The sequence below is a fragment of the Pongo abelii genome, chromosome 6 (genome assembly GCF_028885655.2).
Source record: "Pongo abelii isolate AG06213 chromosome 6, NHGRI_mPonAbe1-v2.0_pri, whole genome shotgun sequence".
Classification (NCBI taxonomy): Eukaryota; Metazoa; Chordata; class Mammalia; order Primates; family Hominidae; genus Pongo; species Pongo abelii.
Genome location: NC_071991.2, coordinates 57329297 through 57348711, shown reverse-complemented (window position 1 = coordinate 57348711; position 19415 = coordinate 57329297). Strand labels below are relative to the sequence as shown.

At 36.2% G+C, this 19415-nt stretch overlaps 1 protein-coding gene across 14 annotated transcripts in view; it reads left to right on the top strand.

Annotated features, from left to right (window-relative positions):
• The window catches only part of TAX1BP1 (Tax1 binding protein 1), a 90378-nt gene extending 71021 nt beyond the window's left edge, over positions 1–19357 (top strand). For 4 of the 14 annotated variants that reach the window (XM_054559103.2, XM_054559102.2, XM_009242926.4 and 1 more), the window contains 4 exons: positions 6402–6447; positions 6943–7091; positions 17840–17922; positions 18732–19357. In XM_054559103.2, coding sequence (XP_054415078.1) covers positions 6402–6447; positions 6943–7091; positions 17840–17922; positions 18732–18933 — 480 coding nt within the window. In that variant the 3' untranslated portion in view covers positions 18934–19357. 14 annotated transcript variants of the gene reach the window in all.
• Positions 19358–19415: the final 58 nt, after the last annotated feature.

The following is a 19415-nucleotide window of genomic DNA, read 5'->3' as shown; positions in this document are numbered from 1 at the left end:
CGGAGAATCTTGCTCTGTCACCCAGGCTGGAGTGCAGTGGCGCGATCTTGGCTCACTGCAGCCTCTGCCTCCCGGGTTCAAGCGATTCTCCTGCCACAGCCTCCTGGGTAGCTGGGACTACAGGTGTGTGCCACCACGCCTGGCTAATTTTTTGTATTTTTAGTAGAGACAAGGTTTCACTGTGTTAGCCAGGATGGTCTTGATCTCCTGACCTCATGATCCGCCTGCCTCAGCCTCCCGAAGTGCTGGGATTACAGGCATGAGCCACCACACACAGCCCTTTTTTTTTTCTTTCTTTTGAATCGTGTTTGAAATATTTATTGGATTTAACCTTTCTTTTTTTTCTGTAGTCACATACCAGTCTTGAATTACTACAGTAGCATCTCTGGGGTTTTCAGTCATGGCAAGAGATGAAGGATATCTTTTGAATGCCTTTCTTGTTCTAAATGTATCTCCTATTTCTCAATAGCCCTGTAAGGCTTAGAAAAGGTAAATTCCTTAGGGTTATTAGTGCTGATCTGATAATCAAATCTAGGTCAGCCTGATTCCAATCTACCATGCTGTGCTGCCTTCCTACTAATTTGCTTCTGGTTTTGAGTATGCCCATTGTTGTTTTGCTAGATTAACCTTACCAAGGACCATTTTTACCATGTTGTTATTGTTAAAAAACCTGAAGGCCCATTGTAAATTGTATGACAGATTTGACACATCTGACCTCCAACTTGTCTTTTCAGCTATATCTCCTGCCTGAGACAGGGTCTTGCCTTGCCATGTTGCTCTCCAACTCCTGGGCTCAGGTGATCTTCCCTCCCAAAGTGCTGGGATTATAGGCATGAGCCACCATTCCCGGCTCCTGCTGCTCTTAATATGCATCCTTTGCTCTAGTCATATTTTACCAAGCCTGAAATATGTTATTATTTCTCATATCTTCTATATCTTTTTATTTACTTTATGTCTAGAATGCTCTTCATCTGCTTGGTGAAAGTTCCTTAGGATCCATCTCAAATGGCTCTTGTCTATAGTCTCTTCCTAGTATACAGTGTTTCCATTTTGATACATTGCATTTTACCTTCATCTCTGTAGGAGACCACTTATCACAATTAATTGCTAATTATTTATCTAGAGTTGTACCTTTTATTAGACTGAATTCTTTGCAGGCAAAATCCATTTCAAGTTATTCTTCGTATCTCTAGTTCCTAGTACGGTACCTGTTACATAATAGATGGTGTGCTAGGTATCTTGAAAGAGTATTTTCCTTTTTTGCTTAAAATTTCACAAGTCTTATTTTTGCAGTTAAATAATGAGTGATTGAAAGGCAGGAATGCCATCTTAACCTCACAGTTTTACACAGTACCTGGCATAGTTGATATGTGGACATGTATGTTATATATGGACTTGCTTAGAAAGAACTTTTAATTCCTGCATCTCTTATCAAACCTAAGTTGACTTGCATTTTTCTTAATGTTTGCCAGTTTTGTTCTTGATGATGACTTTCATTTTAAGGTTACTTAGTCCATTTTTTGGATCATTTATATAGGTAAAAATGTGTTAACTTAGACACAGTCTCATCTCTACCCCCAAGAAATGACAAGCAGCAAAACCAGCTCAACTTTCCAGACTAAATTTTTCATTCTTATATCCTTTGGATAAGGCCTCTGGTTGATTTTTTTTAACAGCTCTGTTAAGGTGCAGTTTACATGTAATAGAATCTGTTCATTTAAATGGAGTTTGATGACTTTTGGCAAGTGCATGTAGTTCTGTAACTACCGTTTCACTCAAGCAGTGTAATGTTTCCATTACTGCACAAAGTTCCCTCTTGCTCATTTGCAGTCGTCCCCTCCTGCTACCCCGTGTCCTAGAAAACCTCTGGTCTGCTTTCTGTCCCTGTCGTTTTATGGCTTCTAGCATTTCATGTAATTGGAATAAAGCAGAATTTATCCATTCATTAGTTGATAGACATTAATCTACCAGCTGATGGACATTTAAATTATTTCTGATATTTTGCTATTACAAATAATGCTGCTATGAACATTCTTACGTAAGTCTTTTTGTGGACATATGTTTTCATTTTTCTTGGGTAGATACCTAGGAGTGGAATTGTGGGCTTATATGGTAAGTGTATGTTTTTAATGAAACGGCTGAATTGTTTTACAAAGTGGCTGTACCATTTTGTGTTCCCACTGGCAGTGTATGAGCATTCCAACTGCTCCATATCCTCACCAGCACTTGATATTTTTATCAGTCTTTAATTTTAGTCATCCTAGTGGGTGTATTAGTGTTATCTCATTGTGGATTTTAGTTTTAATTTCCCTGATAACTAGTGATGCTGAGCATCTTTTCAGTGCTTGCAGGCCATTTGTACATATTCCTTTGTGAAGTTTCTATTCAAATCTGTTTTTTTAAATTGAGCTGTCTGTCATCTTTGGTTGCAACAGTTCTTTATATATCCCAGATATAATTCGTTTGTCAGATATTTTGGTGTTATTTTCTTCCAGTCTGTGGTTTGTTTTTTCTTTTTTTACAACATTATCTTTTGAAAAGCAAAAGCCTTGAATTTTGAGGTAGTCCAGTTTATCAGTATTTGTCTTAGTGCTTCATGCTGTTTGTCTTATCTTAAATTTTTGCCTAAATCAAGGTTATGAAGGTATTCTCCTATTTTTTTTTCCAAAAGGTTTGTAGTTTTAGCTCTCTTACTTTAGATTTATGATCTATTTGTTTTTTATATGGTATGATATGTAGTCAAAGTTTATTTTATATGTAAGTACCCAGTTTTTAAACATCATGTTGAAAAGACCATCCTTTTCCTCCATAGAATTTCCTCTACATCTTGAGGTATTTTAAATGTTGAAAATACTCTATAAGTATGGGTCTACTTTTAGAATCTATCTTCTATTTTATTGATTTTTATCAAGGGTCAGCAAACTAAGGCCTATATGCTAAATCTGGCTTTATATAAATAAAACTTTATTAGCACATGGCCATGCCCATTCATGTAGGTATCATCTATGACTGCAACTGCAGAGACAGATTTCAGTAGTTGCAACAGAGACTGTGTGGCCTACAAAGGTGAAAATATATACTGTTTGACCCTTTGCAAAAAGATTGCCAGCTCCTCATCTATATTCTTATGCCAATACTATACCGTCTTGTTTACTGTAGCTTTATAATACGTCTTGAAATCAGGTTTCATAAGTCCTCCAACTTTGTTCTCCCTTTTTTTTTTTTTCTTAAAGACGGCATCTCCCTGCCATCTTCCAGGCTGGAGTGAGTGGCTTGATCGTAGTTCACTGCAGCCTCGACCTCGACCTCTTGGGCTGAAGTGATCCACCTGCTTCAGCCTCTGAAATAGCTGACTACAGGCATGTGCCACTGTACCTGGCTAATTTTTTTCTTATTTTCTTTTCTTTTTTTTCTGAGACAGGGTCTTACTCTGTCACCCAGGCTGGAGTGCAGTGGTGCCATCATGGCTCACTGTAACCTTGACCTCCCAGACTCAGGTGATCCTCCCACCTCAGGTTTCTGAGTAGTTGGGACTATAGGCACATGCCATCACACCCAGCTAATTTTTGTATTTCATGTAGAGAAAGGGTTTTGCCATGTTTCCCAGGCTGGGCTCAAGTGATCCACCCACAGCCTTACAAGTGCTGGGATTACAGGTATGAGCCACTGTGCCTGGCCATTTTAAAATTTTTTATTGACATAGGGTCTCACTGTGTTGTCCAGGCTTGTCTCAAACAGGCAATCCTCCTGCTTTGGCCTCCCGAGTGCCACATTGTGAAAATCAGTGAGAAACAGGAAATGAAGGTGGCTTGTCCAATCTGATTCTAAGGCTTGAGGAGTCGTACAGTGGCCAATAGTCACACACATCCCATTAGTAACTACTTGTTTAGGAGTGAAATAAACGCATTAATTTTCTTTCAATTTATGTGTAGTTTTTTTTTTTTTAATGGTCACTAAATTTGTTAGAAGACAAATACTTAATGGTCAGTAAGTCCTCACTTAACATCATAGAGCAGTTCTTAGAAACTGCAACTTTAAGCAAAAGGACTTACAGCAGGTTGAAAGAAATAACTCCTCATGATCCGCCTGCCTCGGCCTCCCAGAGTGTCGGGATTACAGGCATGAGCCACCGCACTTGGCCTTTTTTTTTTTCTTTCTTTCTTTTGAATCGTGTTTGAAATGTTTCTTGGATTTAACCTTTCTTTTTTTTCTGTAGTCACATGCCAGTCTTGAATTACTACAGTAGCATCTCTGGGGTTTTCAGTCTTGGCAAGAGATGAAGGATATCTTTTGAATGCCTGTCTTGTTCTAAATATATCTCCTATTTCTCAGTAGCCCTGGAGTTACAGGCATAAGCCATCATGTCCAGCCCGTTGTGCTTTTTGCATATGGGCTATTACAGGACCTTTGTGTTTCTGTGTACATTTTAGAATTATTTTGTCAATTTGTACAAAAGCCTACTGGGATTTTGTAGGTATTGTATTGTATCTATAGTTAATTTGGGGGGGGGGGGAATTAATAGCATAAAAATACTAAGTTTTCTAGTCCATGAACATGTTATATGTCTCCCTTTGTTTATGCTCTTCTTAATGCATTATTTTGTTTAGTGTATAGGCTTTGCACATTTTTCGTATATTTATTCCTAAACATTTTATCTATTGATTTTACTCTAAGAATTATTAAAAATATCATTTTCCAATTATTTGTTGCTGTATGTAGAAATACAATTGATTTTACATATTGAACTTGTATACTGCAACCTGACTAAATTATTTACACTCATTTTCCTAGTTTTTTTTTTTTTTGAGACGGAGTCTCATTCTGTCACCCAGGCTGGAGTGCAGTGGCGCTATCTTGGCTCACTGTAACCTCCACTTCCCAGGTTCAAGCAATTCTTTCTACCTCAGACTCCTGAGTAGCTGGGACTACAGGCGTGTGCCACCACGGTTGACTAATTTTTTTGTATTTTTAGTAGAGACGGGATTTCACCGTGTTAGCCAGGATGGTCTTGATCTCCTGACCTTGTGATCCATCCGCCTCAGGCTCCCAAAGTGCTGGCATTACAGGCGTGAGCCACTGTGCCCGGCCATTTTCCTACTTTTTATAGATTTTTTGGGATTTTTTACATTTATCCTCATACCATCGTGAATAAAGATTGTTTTACTTCTTCCTTTCCAATCTACCTTAATTTTGCCTTGATCCACTGGCTATTTTGAATGGAAGTGTTGAGAGCAGACATCATTGCCTTATTATTATTGATATCATTTTGATCTTCAGTAGAATCATTTAGTTTTTCACCATTAAGGGTCATAGTAGGTTTTTTTAGCTGCCTTTTATGAAGTTAAGAGAGTTCCTTTTTATTCTTTAGTTTCTGAGATTTAAAAAAAAATCATGAATGACTTGAATTTTGTAAAATATTTCTTCTGCATCAATTGAAATGATCATGTTTCTTTTTCCCCCTTATTAAAAGGTAAATTACATTTATTGATTTTTGGATGTTGAACTGCATTTGGGTTTTGGATGTTAAAGTGACTTTTTTGTGATAAAGCCCATTTGATCATGTTTTATTTTTTAATATTGGGTTTGACTTGCTATAAGTTAAGGCTTTTGCATCAATATTTATGAGGGATAAGTCGCTAGTTTTTTTTTGTGAAATCCTTGTTTTTGGTATCAGAATAGTACTGGCTTTGTAAAACAAGTTAGGAAATGTTTCTTTCTGTTTGGAAAGAGTTTATACAGGACACATTTTTATAAAAAAATCTTAAGTGATAGAATTCACGTTTTTCTTTTTTTAAGGAGACTTTTTGGCCGGGTGCGGTGGCTCATGCCTGTAATCTCAGCACTTTGGGAGGCTGAAGCGGGTGGATCAAGAGGTCAGGAGTTCAAGACCAGCCTGACCAACATGGTGAAACCCCGTCTCTACTAAAAATACAAAAATTAGCCAGGTGTGGTGGCGGGCATCTGTAATCCCAGCTACTCAGGAGGCTGAGGCAGGAGAATTGCTTGAACCCGGGAGGTGGAGGTTGCAGTGAGCCAAGATTGCGCCATTGCACCCCAGCCTGGGTGAAACTCTGTCTCAAAAAAAAAGACTTTTTATTCATACCTAAGTTGTAAGAGATTCACAGTTTACTCTACATTAACTCAATGCGAATTATGTACTTTCTTGGCACAAATAAATTTGAAAATACATTGGCTTTATCCTGCTTTCTGATTTTGTTATATGTGGAGGATATATTTATGAGAAGTTGAGAGCCAGCTTTTCTAACTGTATTTCCAATTGCATTCCAACTTCATAATAGGAAATTATTTTATTGTTATATTTTGACTAAATGTTTAATACTGCTGTACTTATGAAATATTTTATTGCTTTGCTTATTCATCTTTGTTTTTGTTAATTTTAGGAACTTAAAAGGAGTCTAGAAAATCAAGCAGAAAGGAAAATGGAAGGTCAGAATTCCCAGAGTCCTCAATGTCTCAAAACATGCTCAGAGCAAAATGGTTATGTTCTCACATTGTCAAATGCACAGCCAGTTCTGCAATATGGTAATCCTTATGCATCTCAGGAAACAAGAGGTTATTACAGTATTTTTGGTTTGGGATTAGCTGCATCTGGAGATTTTTTTATGGTTTATATTTTCATGGATTAGCAAACTGCTGGTATAATCAACTCTAATACAAACATTATTTTATTTGTATAATTAGCAGTTTTAATATTTAACACTGTAACTGGCTTCATCTAGAAGTGATGCACCATGAGATGAGTACTTTATTTACTCATTGCATATAGTTCACAATTTAAAAAATCACCTGGGTTAAAAATAAAAACATCTATTTTTTTCACATACCAAAGTGGTTCTTTATATCCTGTTCATCATATCTGTATATATAGATGTTAGTTGTAGTAACCAGTTTCACTCTACCTTTCCAAAAATTTTATTACAGATGGAGCAGATGGTGCTTTTTACCCAGATGAAATACAAAGGCCACCTGTGAGAGTCCCCTCCTGGGGACTGGAAGACAATGTTGTCTGCAGCCAGCCTGCTCGAAACCTTAGTCGGCCTGATGGCTTAGAGGACTCTGAGGATAGCAAAGTAAATTGAATTTTCATTGTGTGAGCCTGTCCCTTTTTTATTTTTTAGCTTATGTAGAGAGTTAAGGGTATGTGTGCATATGTGTATCTTTGTGCATGCATGCATGTATGTGGAAGGAGAGTGTGTGCTTGTGCCTGCACACAATTGCCTACTTGATATTATGAAAAACGTGCTTGTATTTAAATTTGAAAAATCTACTAGTATGCTTCAGACTTGTACTTTAGGATTTATATACTAAAGTAAAAGATTAAGTTTAGAGAATAATCTCAGAATATTGTAGTTATCAGATAGTTTAATCTTAAACATCACTAAGTAACTTACTATATTCTTTTGATTATAGATGTTAGGCTTGAAGCAGCAAAGTGTTAATGGCAGTATTATGCTTCAGTGTACATCTTTTCTTTATAGCATTTATATCCCGCTTTAGATTTTAGTGTGGACTCTTTATTATCTTCAGCCAGAAAAAGAGAAAAGTGTATGTATCATACAGTGGTTTTCTCTTTTGGAGAAATACTATTTGAGATGTCTTTAGTATTTATGTAGGATTTCTTATTCTCTGGCAGCAACACAATACTGATGATAATTGAATTAGTTTGTATAGCATGTCATTATTTTTGTAAATTTTATTTAAGAGATTCCTTCAACATTTAATGAATAGGTTTGTTTCCTTACAGCAGCTCTTTTTGGATAATATGTTCTTTTCTTCATAGTAGCTCTTTTTGGATTTCCTGTGCATTAAGATGAATTTAAAAGATATGCTTTATCGTGCTCTTTGCAAGTACAGTGGTATCATGACCTATTTCTTATTTAATCTAGTTTGCTGCATTTAATTGCTATTAACCTTTGCAGAAACTGATCAGTGTTCAGACAGGCATGATTTTAGCCCTAGTGCTCAACACCCATAATGGAGAAAAATGTATTTCTCCCTCCTGCCTTTTGGCCTCCTATGTCCATTACTGGGAATAATTAGGAAAACTGTCAGAACTTTTGTAGCCTATTTAAGGTCTAGAGTATCATCTTACTGCTTTTTCACACCTTTACTTCACATTTTGCATATTTAATCTGATCATTCTTGGCACAGATGTTACATGTGACAAGCCCTTCTCTTCCATAGTCATCTGCTTCAGTTTAATTAGCAGAATGTTCTTTCTGATCTGTGTGCTTTGCCCTCCTGCAAACCCATGAGAAGCAGTGTTAGAGTCTTGTGCTTATTTGCTGACATGCTTAGATTTGGTAATGAGATGGAGGACTCTTAATATGCACACCTCGAGTAACTTTATTTTGCAGTCACAAGATTTTTCACATTAGAAAGTAATTCTACGTATATTCTGAATTTAAAAAAATTCTTGTCGTTACAACAACAAAAATCACTTGCAAATGAAGTGTTTTAGTAAGTAATTTTAGTAAGAATATGGAAAGCAAATTTGAGTTGACCTGTTCTTTCTTTCTGTTTCTCTGCCCTGGGAGTGATTAATAGCCACAGGCCCCAGCACTTCTGAGTCAGGGTTGAGGTGACCTACCTACTCTTTCAGCCTACCCTAGTGCCTACACCTGCCATATCTCCTCTCTTCTGCACCAGAAACTGTGGTCAATTGTCAGATCAAAAACCTTTTGTGACTCCTGTTTACCTAATGATTGTAATAACTTTAACATCATAATTATGACAGCAGCAAACATTTCTATACCCCTCTTTGCCATTAATGCTGAACTCTTTAGATAGAGTCACTTATTTGTTCTTCATAGCAGTCCTATGAGATAGGAATTGTTACTGTTACAACTTTATAGTGGAGGAAACCAAGAGACAGATTAAATAGCTTGCCCGAAATCACTTAGCTGCTGTGGGTAGAGACAGGATTGAATCTCATGAGATTGGCTATAGAAGCTGTGGTCTTAGCCACCTGTCAAATGGACTAAACCAGAGGTTTTCTTACTTTGTTAGTTATAGTAACCCCTAGGCCAAAAGAAATACGGTAAGTCCTCACTTAATGTCATATATAATAAGTTACTGGAAATTGTGACTTTAAACGAAATGATGTATAACAAAACCAGTTTTTTCCCTCATCAACGTTGTAATGAACCGACGAAAGAATGATGTTATTTCTTTCAACCTGCTGTAAGTCCTTTCACTTAAAGTTGCAGTTTCTAAGAACTGCTCTATGATGTTAAGTAAGGACTTGCTGACCGTTAAGTATTTGTCTTTAACAAATTTAGTGACCGTTAAAAAAAAAGAAAAAACTACACATAAATTGAAAGAAAATTAATGTGTTTATTTCATTCCTAAATAAGTAGTTACCAATGGGATATGTGTAACTACTGACCACTGTACAACTCCTCAAGCCTTAGAATCAGATGGGACAAGCCACCTTCATTTCCTGTTTCTCATTGATTTTCACAATGTGGCACTTGTTTTGTATCACAGCAACTGCCAAAACCAGCATCTCGAAGATAAGATGGCATTGAAAGGAATGTGTAGCACTATTTAAAGTTGAATCTGTGAGCCATCTCCAATGATTGTAGTTGTTCACGTGGTATATGACAAATGCAGATGTTCCTCAACTTACAGTGGGGTTACATCCTGATAAACCCATCATAAGTTAAATATGTGTTTTCGACTTGAAGGATATTTTCAGCTTACAGTGGGTTCATCGGAACGTAACCCCATCATAAGTTGAGGAACGTACTGAATGTGTATTGCTTTTGTACCATCTTAAAGTTCAAAAATTGTAAGTCTAACCATTGTATGTTGGAGACCAACTCTAATGAGTATTTCTGTGTACTTCTGCATATATAATATCCTTAGAAAATTAAAATTATCCCACAGTAACCCTCGGAATTTACTGTGGTGCCCTAGGTACTTTCATATCTAGTTTTGCGAACTATGGGTCTAAATCCTTGCTCCTCAAAAAAGTGGTTTGTAGACCAGCAGTAGTGGTATCTCCTAGGAGTATGTCGGAAATGCAGAATCTCCTGCCCCACTCCAGCCTTACTGAGAATCAGACTGCATTTAACAAAATCTTTAGGTGATCATATGATTTTTAACATTTGGGATACGCTATTTTAAAACTTCCTAACCCCAATCATTCAAGGCCAGATTATTTTCTCTTCCCTTAATTCATATGTTACTTTCTAGTTGTGTTCTTGCATTTCTTAGTGTTTCTCTTCTACCTTCATTCCTTTCTCCTCTATCAAAGACGAAAGCCCACACATTCTATTAATATGTGGCTTATTTGAAACTTTCCACATGAGCCCTTCACTGTGAACCCCTAAACTGCAGACATTTTTTGTTGATAGACAATTTTTTCTTTTCTGGTGAGTTCTAGCTTTTATTCTCAGAAGGGTCTGTTACTCCAAAATGATTGAGAACCAGTGCTTGAGAGAGTCAAGGGCTGTTTCCCATTTATCATGGTGCACTGTTTGAGTTTTTGCCTTTCTCAGACTTGCCATTTTTCATATATTATCTTACGTTTTAAATTTAATTTTAATGTGTTTTCTGTTCACAAAAATAGTGTGTGATTACAGTCAATTCATTTTTATCAAGAGAGTCAAGACAATTCAAGAGGAAAAGAATAGTCTTTGCAACAAATGGTACTGGAAAAACTGTATATCCAGTTCGATGAAAGAATGAAACTAGACTCTTGATTCATAGCCTGTGCAGAAATTAACTCAAAATTGGATTTTAAATGTTAAGAGCTAAACTACAAAACTCAAAACATACAGATAAATCTTTATGACTTGGATTAGGCAGTAGTTTCTTAGATATGACACCAACAGCATAAGCAACAAAGGAAAAAATAGATATAGGTTGACTATCCCTTATCCAAAATGCTTGGGACCAGAAGTATTTCAGATTTCAGATTTTTTCAGATTTTTGAATATTTGCATTATACTTATCAGTTGAGCACCTCTACTCTGAAAATCCAAAGTCCACAGTGCTTCAGTGAGCATTTCCTTTAAGTGTCATGTCAGGGTTTAAAAAGTTTTGGATTTTGGAGCATTTTGCTCTTCAGATTTTTGGATTAAAGATAGTCAGCCTGTAATTGAATATGTCATCAAAAGGATTAAATGAATCTTTGCTGTTCCATTTTAAATTTTTTATACACAGTTATTTCCAACAGATAATATATAGCTGGTTGGCATCTCTTAATTTTGAATATTCCCTTTTCTATACCATATTAGTATAATACCTTTCATATAGTAGAGGCTTTTTAAATGTTATTAATGAGTTTAAAGAAATGTGTTTGTTCCATTTTTGCCTATTAAACTATTTAAAATTCAGGCCATCTTAGAAAAGTAATTGTTGGGCTGGGCATGGTGGCTCAAGCCTGTAATCCCAGCACTTTGGGAGGTCTAGGCAGGCAGATCACTTGAGGCCAGGAGTTCGAGACCAGCCTGGCCAACATGGCAAAACCCCATTTCTACTAAAAATACAAAAAAAATGTATCTGGGCATGGTGGCGCACGCCAGTAATCCCAGCTACTTGGGAGGCTGAGGCATGAGAATTGTTTGAACCTGAGAGACAGAGGTTGGAGTGAGCCAAGATTGTGCCACTATACTCCAGCCTGGACAACAGAGCAAGACTCGGGGACAACAGAGCAAGACTCGGTCTCAAAAAAAAAAAAAAAAAAGTAGTTAATTTTTTGTGATAGCTTTATTGAGATATAATTCACATATTATACAATTTGCCATTTAAAGTATACAATTTAGTGGTTTTTAATGTATTCACAGAGCTGTGCAACCATCACCACATTCAATTTTAGAACATTTTCCTCACCACCAAAAGAAACCCTGTAGCCTGTAGCAGTTAACCTCTTCCTATTTATTCCCACCAGTCCAGGAAACCCTCAGTCCACTTTGTTTCTCTATAGATTTGTCTGTTCTGCACAGTAATATAAGTCAAATCATAAAATTGTTATCTTTTGTGACTGGTTTCTTTCACTTAGCATGTTTTCAAAGTTATCCGTGTTTTAGCATGCATCCATGTTTAACATGAAGAATGGGTTTTATTCTTGTTTGTTTGGATGTTTAGATTGAGCATCCAAAATCCGAAACTGAGTGCTGACATGATACTCAAAGGAAATGCTTACTGGAGCATTTTGGATTTTCAAATTTGGGATGTTCAGCTGGCAAGCATAATGAAGTATTACAAAATCTGAGAAAGTCTGAAATCTGAAACACTTCTGTTCCCAAGCATTTTGGATAAGGGGGACTCAACCTGTCCCACATTTTGTTTACCCATTCATCTGTTAGACATTTGGGTTATTTCACCTTTTGGCTATGGCATACATGCTTTTGTTTTCGTACCTTTTTACTTCTTTGGGGAAAGTGGAATTACTAGGTCAGTTCCACTAGCAACTGCTGGAGTGGAAATCCTAGGAGTGGAACTGCTGGAGTGGAAGTCCTAGGAGTGGAACTGCTGGGTCATGTGGTAACTCTTATGTTTACCTAAACCTTTTGAAAAACTGCCCGATTGTTTTCCACAGTGGCTGCATGACTCTACATTCCCATCAGTAGTGTATGAGGGTTCCACTTACTCCACATCCTCAGCCACACTTGTTATTGTCTTTGTGAAATGGTTCATCATCGTGATTTTGATTTGCATTTTCCTGGTGGTTAATGATGTTAAGCATCTTTCATGTGCTTGCTGGCCATTTGTATATCCTCTTTGGAAGAATATCTGTTAAAATCCTTCTGCTGTTTTCAAATTGGGCCCCTTATCAGATAATAGGGTTTGCATATATATCTCCCATTCTGTGGGTTGTCCTCACTTTTATGATGGTGCTCTTTGCAGCACAAAACTTTTTAGTTTTAGTGAAGCTGAATTTATGTTTATTTTGTTGCTTATACTTTTGTTATACCTAAGAAACCATTGTCTCTCCAAGGTTTTTAATTTACTCGTATGTTTTCTTATAAGGGCTTTATAGTTTTAGCTCTTATATTTGGTTTTTGGTCTATTTTGAGTTAATTTTTGAATATGGAGCAAAGTAAAGCTTTTGAAAACTAACAGATTTGCAAAATTATTTTTAATTTTTGAATATAGAGCAAAGTAAGACTTTTGAAAACTAATAGAGATTTGCAAAATTATTTTCTTTCTGATTTTAAATGCTTTTAAATGAGATAAATTATATAGTTCAATGTTATTTCTTCATTGATATATTACTAGAAATGAATGGCAAAGCATAAACAATAACATCTCATAAGAAGAGGAGGAATACTGACTAATACTGTATAGTAATACAAAGTTTTGAGGGGCAAAGAGATATTCTCTTGTTTTAAATAAAGTTACCCAGAGTCATTGGATACTCTCTTTTCTCTTATGCATTGATTTTGGCCTTAGCAAATATATAAATTTCTTAAAGTGTGAATGCTCTTGAACTAAAGTAATAATTATCAACTTAGTAAGAGTTTTGTTAAGTGGTGAAACTTTTCTTCCTCGATATTAATTACTAATTCCTGAATGATAACTAAATATTTCAATTAATAGTTCCTAGCAAAGGTAGAATTACAGCACAGTTTGGGAAATGCTAAGTAGATACAGTCCCACAGTCTGGATACTGATGATACAGATTATGTAACTCACTCATTTACCCCTGAGTATGTATTGCCATAACTTGATCATGAAAGATGGCATTTTTTTTATTGTGGTAGAATAAATATAAAATTTGCCATCTTAGCCATTTTTAAGCATATAGTTCTGTAATGTTAACTTTACTGCTGTGCAGCCAATCTCCAGAAACTCTTCATCTTGCAAAACTGAACTCCATACCCATTCAACAACAACTCCCATTCCCTCTTCCTCCAGTCCTGAAAACCACCAGTAATTTGAATTTCACTACTCTGGGTACCTTATGTAAGTGGAATCATATAGTATTTGTCTTTTTGCGAGTGGCTTATTTCACTTAGCATAATGTCTTCAAGGTTCATCCGTGTTGTAAACATGTATCAGAATTTAATTCCTTTTGAATAAGGGTAAATAATATTCCACCCTATGGATATATGCCACATTTTGTTTATCCGTGCATATATCAATAGACATTTGGGTTGTTTCTACCTTTTGACTATTGTGAATAATGCTGCTATGAACCTGGGTTCGTGATTGAACATATATGTTCAAGTCCTTGCTTTTAGTTCTTTTGGGCATATACCCTGAAGTAGAATTGCTGGATAATATGGTAATTTTATTTTTAATTTTTTGAGGAACTACCATGTATGATCATGATTGCATTTTGAAGTTAGTGTGATCTAACCCTAATTTATTTTCCAACAGGTTATAACCCCCTTTACCATCAGGCCAGGCAGGTGACTCATGTCTGTAATCTCATCACTTTTGGGGAGGCCAAGGTGGGAGGACTGCTTGAGCCCAGGAGTTTGAGACCAGCCTGGGTAACATAGTGAGATCCTGTCTCTTAAAAAAAATGCCGAGTGTGGTGGTACACGCCGGTAGTCCTAGCTACCTGGGAGGCTGAGATGGGAGGATTGCTGGAGTCCAGGAGGTCGTGGCTGCAGATCCATGATCGTGCCACTGTACTCCTGGGTGACAGAGCAAGACCTTGTCTCCAAAAAAAAAAAAAAAAAAAAAAATTACTATTCAAATGTCCAAGGTGGTCACATGCTTTTAATAAGAAAACAAGAATGTTTTTGTACAGAGTATATCCTGAGCAGATGAGAAGTTTTTGAGTTTCAAATTGAATGTCAGTTTATTGTAGCTTGTTTCCTTTGCTTAAAAACCAGTTTGTAATGGAAAGAGTATTGTGCTGATGAGTGTAAACATAGATGAAAACAATAGGGCGTTTAGATCTTTAAATGGATTAAAGTAATATTAATAAAAGTTTTCTGAAAAGGTATTTCTTAAAATTTGGAACTGTTCATAAATATATTTCAGTACGGTATTCTCAATAAAATTTGCTTACAAGATTATTTTAGTAGTTTAGCTAAAATACTAGGTGGTGATATTTTAAAATGTGCTGTTAAACCCTTTGGGTTTGTAAGTTTCAGTGCTGAAACTGATAATTTAATAATTTGGGGTAGAAATATTTCTAAAACAATGCATGATTCTCTGGCTTTCCATGCTTTCATTTAATATAACCTTGATGATTAAGGTTTATTTAAAAAATCATTGTTACATGGTGTCATATTCTTTTAAGATGTATAGTAAGGCTGTGTGGGCTGTGTGATCTATTACTAATAGTGAAATGCTTAACATTGGATATTTCAAGTTCTTGTCTTGCTTTTCTCTTTTTCCCAGTAGCTTTTTTTTTTTTTTAAACTGTCAGTCGGCCTGCTTTAAAAGCTTTATTTCCAAATTAAAGTATTTTTAATCTACTGTGGCTTTGAAACTAATTAACCAGGCTTGTTGAGTAAAATAGAATAAATGTATTCTCGAGTGAAGATTTCACTCATCATTTTGCCTGTCAATATCATGAAAGACTTTATTATATGTATTGGCTCCTTAGAGTGCTTACTGCATACTCTCTGATTTCAACCTATGCTCTGGGTAGATTGTTCATGTTTTATTTCATGAGAAGTTATTGTTTCTCATTATAACATGTAGAATTATACTCTTGAGCCCCTCTCCCCTTTTATTAGGTAATAGTTGGTAGAAGATAACAGAATAATCGGGTTATCATTGCCAAATTATATATGACTTAGAAAGTATAAATTACTTCTACCTTTTTTCCTCTCCAGGTATTTAACAAGCAGGGTTAACATGTCTGACAGGTTGTCTGAGTCTGGAACCTTAGCTACAAACTCTACTGTTAGCTGATTCATGGAAGCAGTAAATTGGTGCAGGCTGTTAGCTATTATAAAACAGGAAAAGGAGGTTATGAGACTTTTGGTTCCATTACAGTTTTGGCCCCTAGAAAATTGTATTCTATTTTAAATATTTGTCGTTAAAAATTCTAAAAAATATAATATCAAGACCTGTCCCGTTTTATCTTTTTCAATTATTTTCTTCAGCATTTCAATATTTTGGATTTTTTTCAAAGATGAGTGAGAAAATTTTGTTCCTTATCACTGTTTTGTAGTTATTTAAGTATACTCAGTGTTTCAAAGATTGTTGCTGGGAGGCCTAAATCTGGGAGCTAGAGTAACCTGGCACAGAATCAGAATTCACTGTCCTACATACTAAGCTCAGCAGATTCAACTACTTTCTCATCTTCCTTCGTTTCTACAGACTTAAAAGCTGTCTGGATTTTAGTTACTTGATTGAATTTTTGAAGTATATAAAGTATTCATGTTTTATCTCCCAATTTAATCCCCCATTAGGTTATCTGTCCTGTTTTCCTTTTGCTCAGTTATATCCTATGGGACTCATGGATAAACAAAAGTATTTTACCCCTTCTTTTACTTTTCAAGAGGGGAAAATTGTCAGAAGGATAATCAAGTACTAGAAATACTAATTTTGTCTTTTGTTTGTTCACGTTTTACTTCACACCATATATACTTTTTTTGGTGCTCCTTCCCATGACAGACTTAACTGACCCATTAATAGCAGCTCTGGGGCAAGCATGCCTACCCAGTAACATAAAGACTTCATCAGTGCCGGCTGCACTTGGGGATATGCTGTTAGTTCATGACATGAGAGCAGCTAACGGCTGCTGAGAGATAAAAAGGAAATAGGCAATTTAGATGATGTGCCTGGTTTCAGTGTTAAATAAGCCTGTGTGTTTGGCTGTTGATGTAGCACGTACAGATCTCTAAAAACTGACTGCTGGGATGCAGCCATGGGAATCCAAATCAGTGTTTTCTTTCTGATTAAAACTAGATGCACAAATTTTTAGAAGTCTCACTTGATAACCTCTGAAATATTTAACTTTGGATTTTGTTCATCTATAGCAGAGTTTTGAGGCTTGTAGTTTAGTGCATTGCTTTGCTTTAACATGTGTTAATCCAGTTGGATTTGCTTCCCCAAGAATATGCATATACAAACTCACACATACTTTATTAGTTTTTCATTATGATTTCTGTATCATGCAATGGATGTATCTTGTCAAAGAGACTGTCTTTCTTGTAATTAAGCTTACAGTTATTAAATGAGAACATTTGGGACAATAATGCAGTCTGACAGTATTGAAAGTAGGGCCGGGTACGGCGGCTCACGCCTGAAATCCCAGCACTTTGAGAGACCAAGGAGGACGGATCACTTGAGGCCGGGAGTTTGAGATCAGCCTGGCTAACATGGTGAAACCCTGTCTCTACTAAAAAATACAAAAATTAGCTGGGCATGGTGGTGCACACCTGTAATCCCAGCTACTCAGGAGGCTGAGGCATGAGAATTGCTTGAACCCAGGAGGTAGGGGTTGCAGTGAGCCGAGATCGCACCACTGCACTCCAGCCTGGGTGACAGAGTGATGACTCCATCTCAAAAAAAAAAAAAAAGCAAAAAAGTGGTCACCCAGTCTGCAGAATGATAAAGTCAGTAAAAGTTACCTACGTATATAGGTTTGAAAAGGTCTACTGTTCTCAGCTTCATTTACACATACAGGTATGGTAAATGGTATGTGTAAATGGTATGTCTCTATTCCTCTGAATACTGCTTTTTATTTCAAGAACACCACAGTGTTAGTTTATAGTGAAATACTCTGCAAAGTTTCAAACATGCTTATTTGAAAGTCTAATTAAATGATAGCAGAGAGAAAATTTCCTGAAGTGTAATCTTCTTTCATACTGTCAGTATGTGCTTGATTGAATTAAGGAATTTATATTTGGTTTTACTTTTCTTAAAAGTTCCAAAATTATTTTTCCCCTAGGAAGATGAGAATGCGCCTACTGCTCCTGATCCTCCAAGTCAACATTTACGTGGACATGGGACAGGCTTTTGCTTTGATTCCAGGTAGTTTTTTTCTTTCCTTTGTAGAATTTGGGTTATATAGGCCAGTGGTTCTCAAAGGTGGTCCTTGGGAACTCATCAGAAATGCACATGTGTAGGGCCTGGCCTAGCTGAACCAGAAACACCAGGCGTAGGCCCAGCAATATGTGTTTTAACATGTCCTCTGATTTAGGGAGTTTTGTCAGAAAACATTTTTAACTTGCAGTATTTAAAAGAATATTTACTGTTCCTAAAATGTCATTCAAATTCATGTATTGTCTATTGTTTGGGGATGGGAACTAGTTTTGCAAAAAACACCTAATGTTGTATAATAATGCCCCAATGATCTTGCTGGTTAAAAATACAGTATTTTTGGCCAAAAACAAAAACATGTCCTCTGACTGTTTCTGATGCATACAATCATTTGAGAACCAGTGCCATAAAAACTTTTAGCTATTAAACCAAATGCACTGGTGGGAAGTTATGAGTTGTGTTTATCCTTACAGTCTTACAAAAGGCATTTTCTGTTAAACGTGGAAGAATTCTTGGTACTAATTTCACATAATTGTGATTGGATTTGGAGGTTATAAGGGGAAAAAAGGTTTTGTTAGTCTAATTGTAAAACTGAATTAGAGGCTCTATAAATGGGTTACACAATTGTCTACAGCAAGCATTCAGAAGCAGCGAAAGGTTTCTGGAGTAAAGACTTTTAAGGCAGGTTGTTTAGTATGAATATCAGCTAACTAGATAAATGGAACCTTGTCATATACGGACAAGTTACTGTTGTTCTACATTTATTAGAAATAGGTAATTCTTTCATTTCTCTCTTTAAGCTTTGATGTTCACAAGAAGTGTCCCCTCTGTGAGTTAATGTTTCCTCCTAATTATGATCAGAGCAAATTTGAAGAACATGTTGAAAGTCACTGGAAGGTGTGTCCGATGTGCAGCGAGCAGTTCCCTCCTGACTACGACCAGCAGGTGTTTGAAAGGCATGTGCAGACCCATTTTGATCAGAATGTTCTGAATTTTGACTAGTTACTTTTTATTATGAGTTAATATAGTTTAGCAGTTAAAAAAAAAAAAAAATCACCTAAAATAGACCACTGAGGAGACCATAGAGCGATACTTTCATGCACCGTCTACTGCACTTTCTGACCAGGAGCTACTTTGAGTTCGGGTACTAGGATCAGGGTCAATCTTTGGCTTATCAATAAATTTTAATCTCTGTTAATCTTACCTGCTTTAAAAAAAAGTTCTTGAGTGTTCATATCTTTATTTATTCCCTAGTTTGCAGAATTGTCTGAATAAAGGATACAAGGATTATTTCAATGTTACTGCACTGAAAAATGTGTATGCATTAGTGTGCTAGATTATTTAGCAGAATATTCACAAGTTTCTGTTGACCTTGTTGATTGAGCATGACTACTAAATATTATGTAATAAAAAGCATTTATCATAACAGTCTTGTGAAGTAGTTCTTCGAATATAGAAAGTTCTATAATTTAGCCCATGAAATG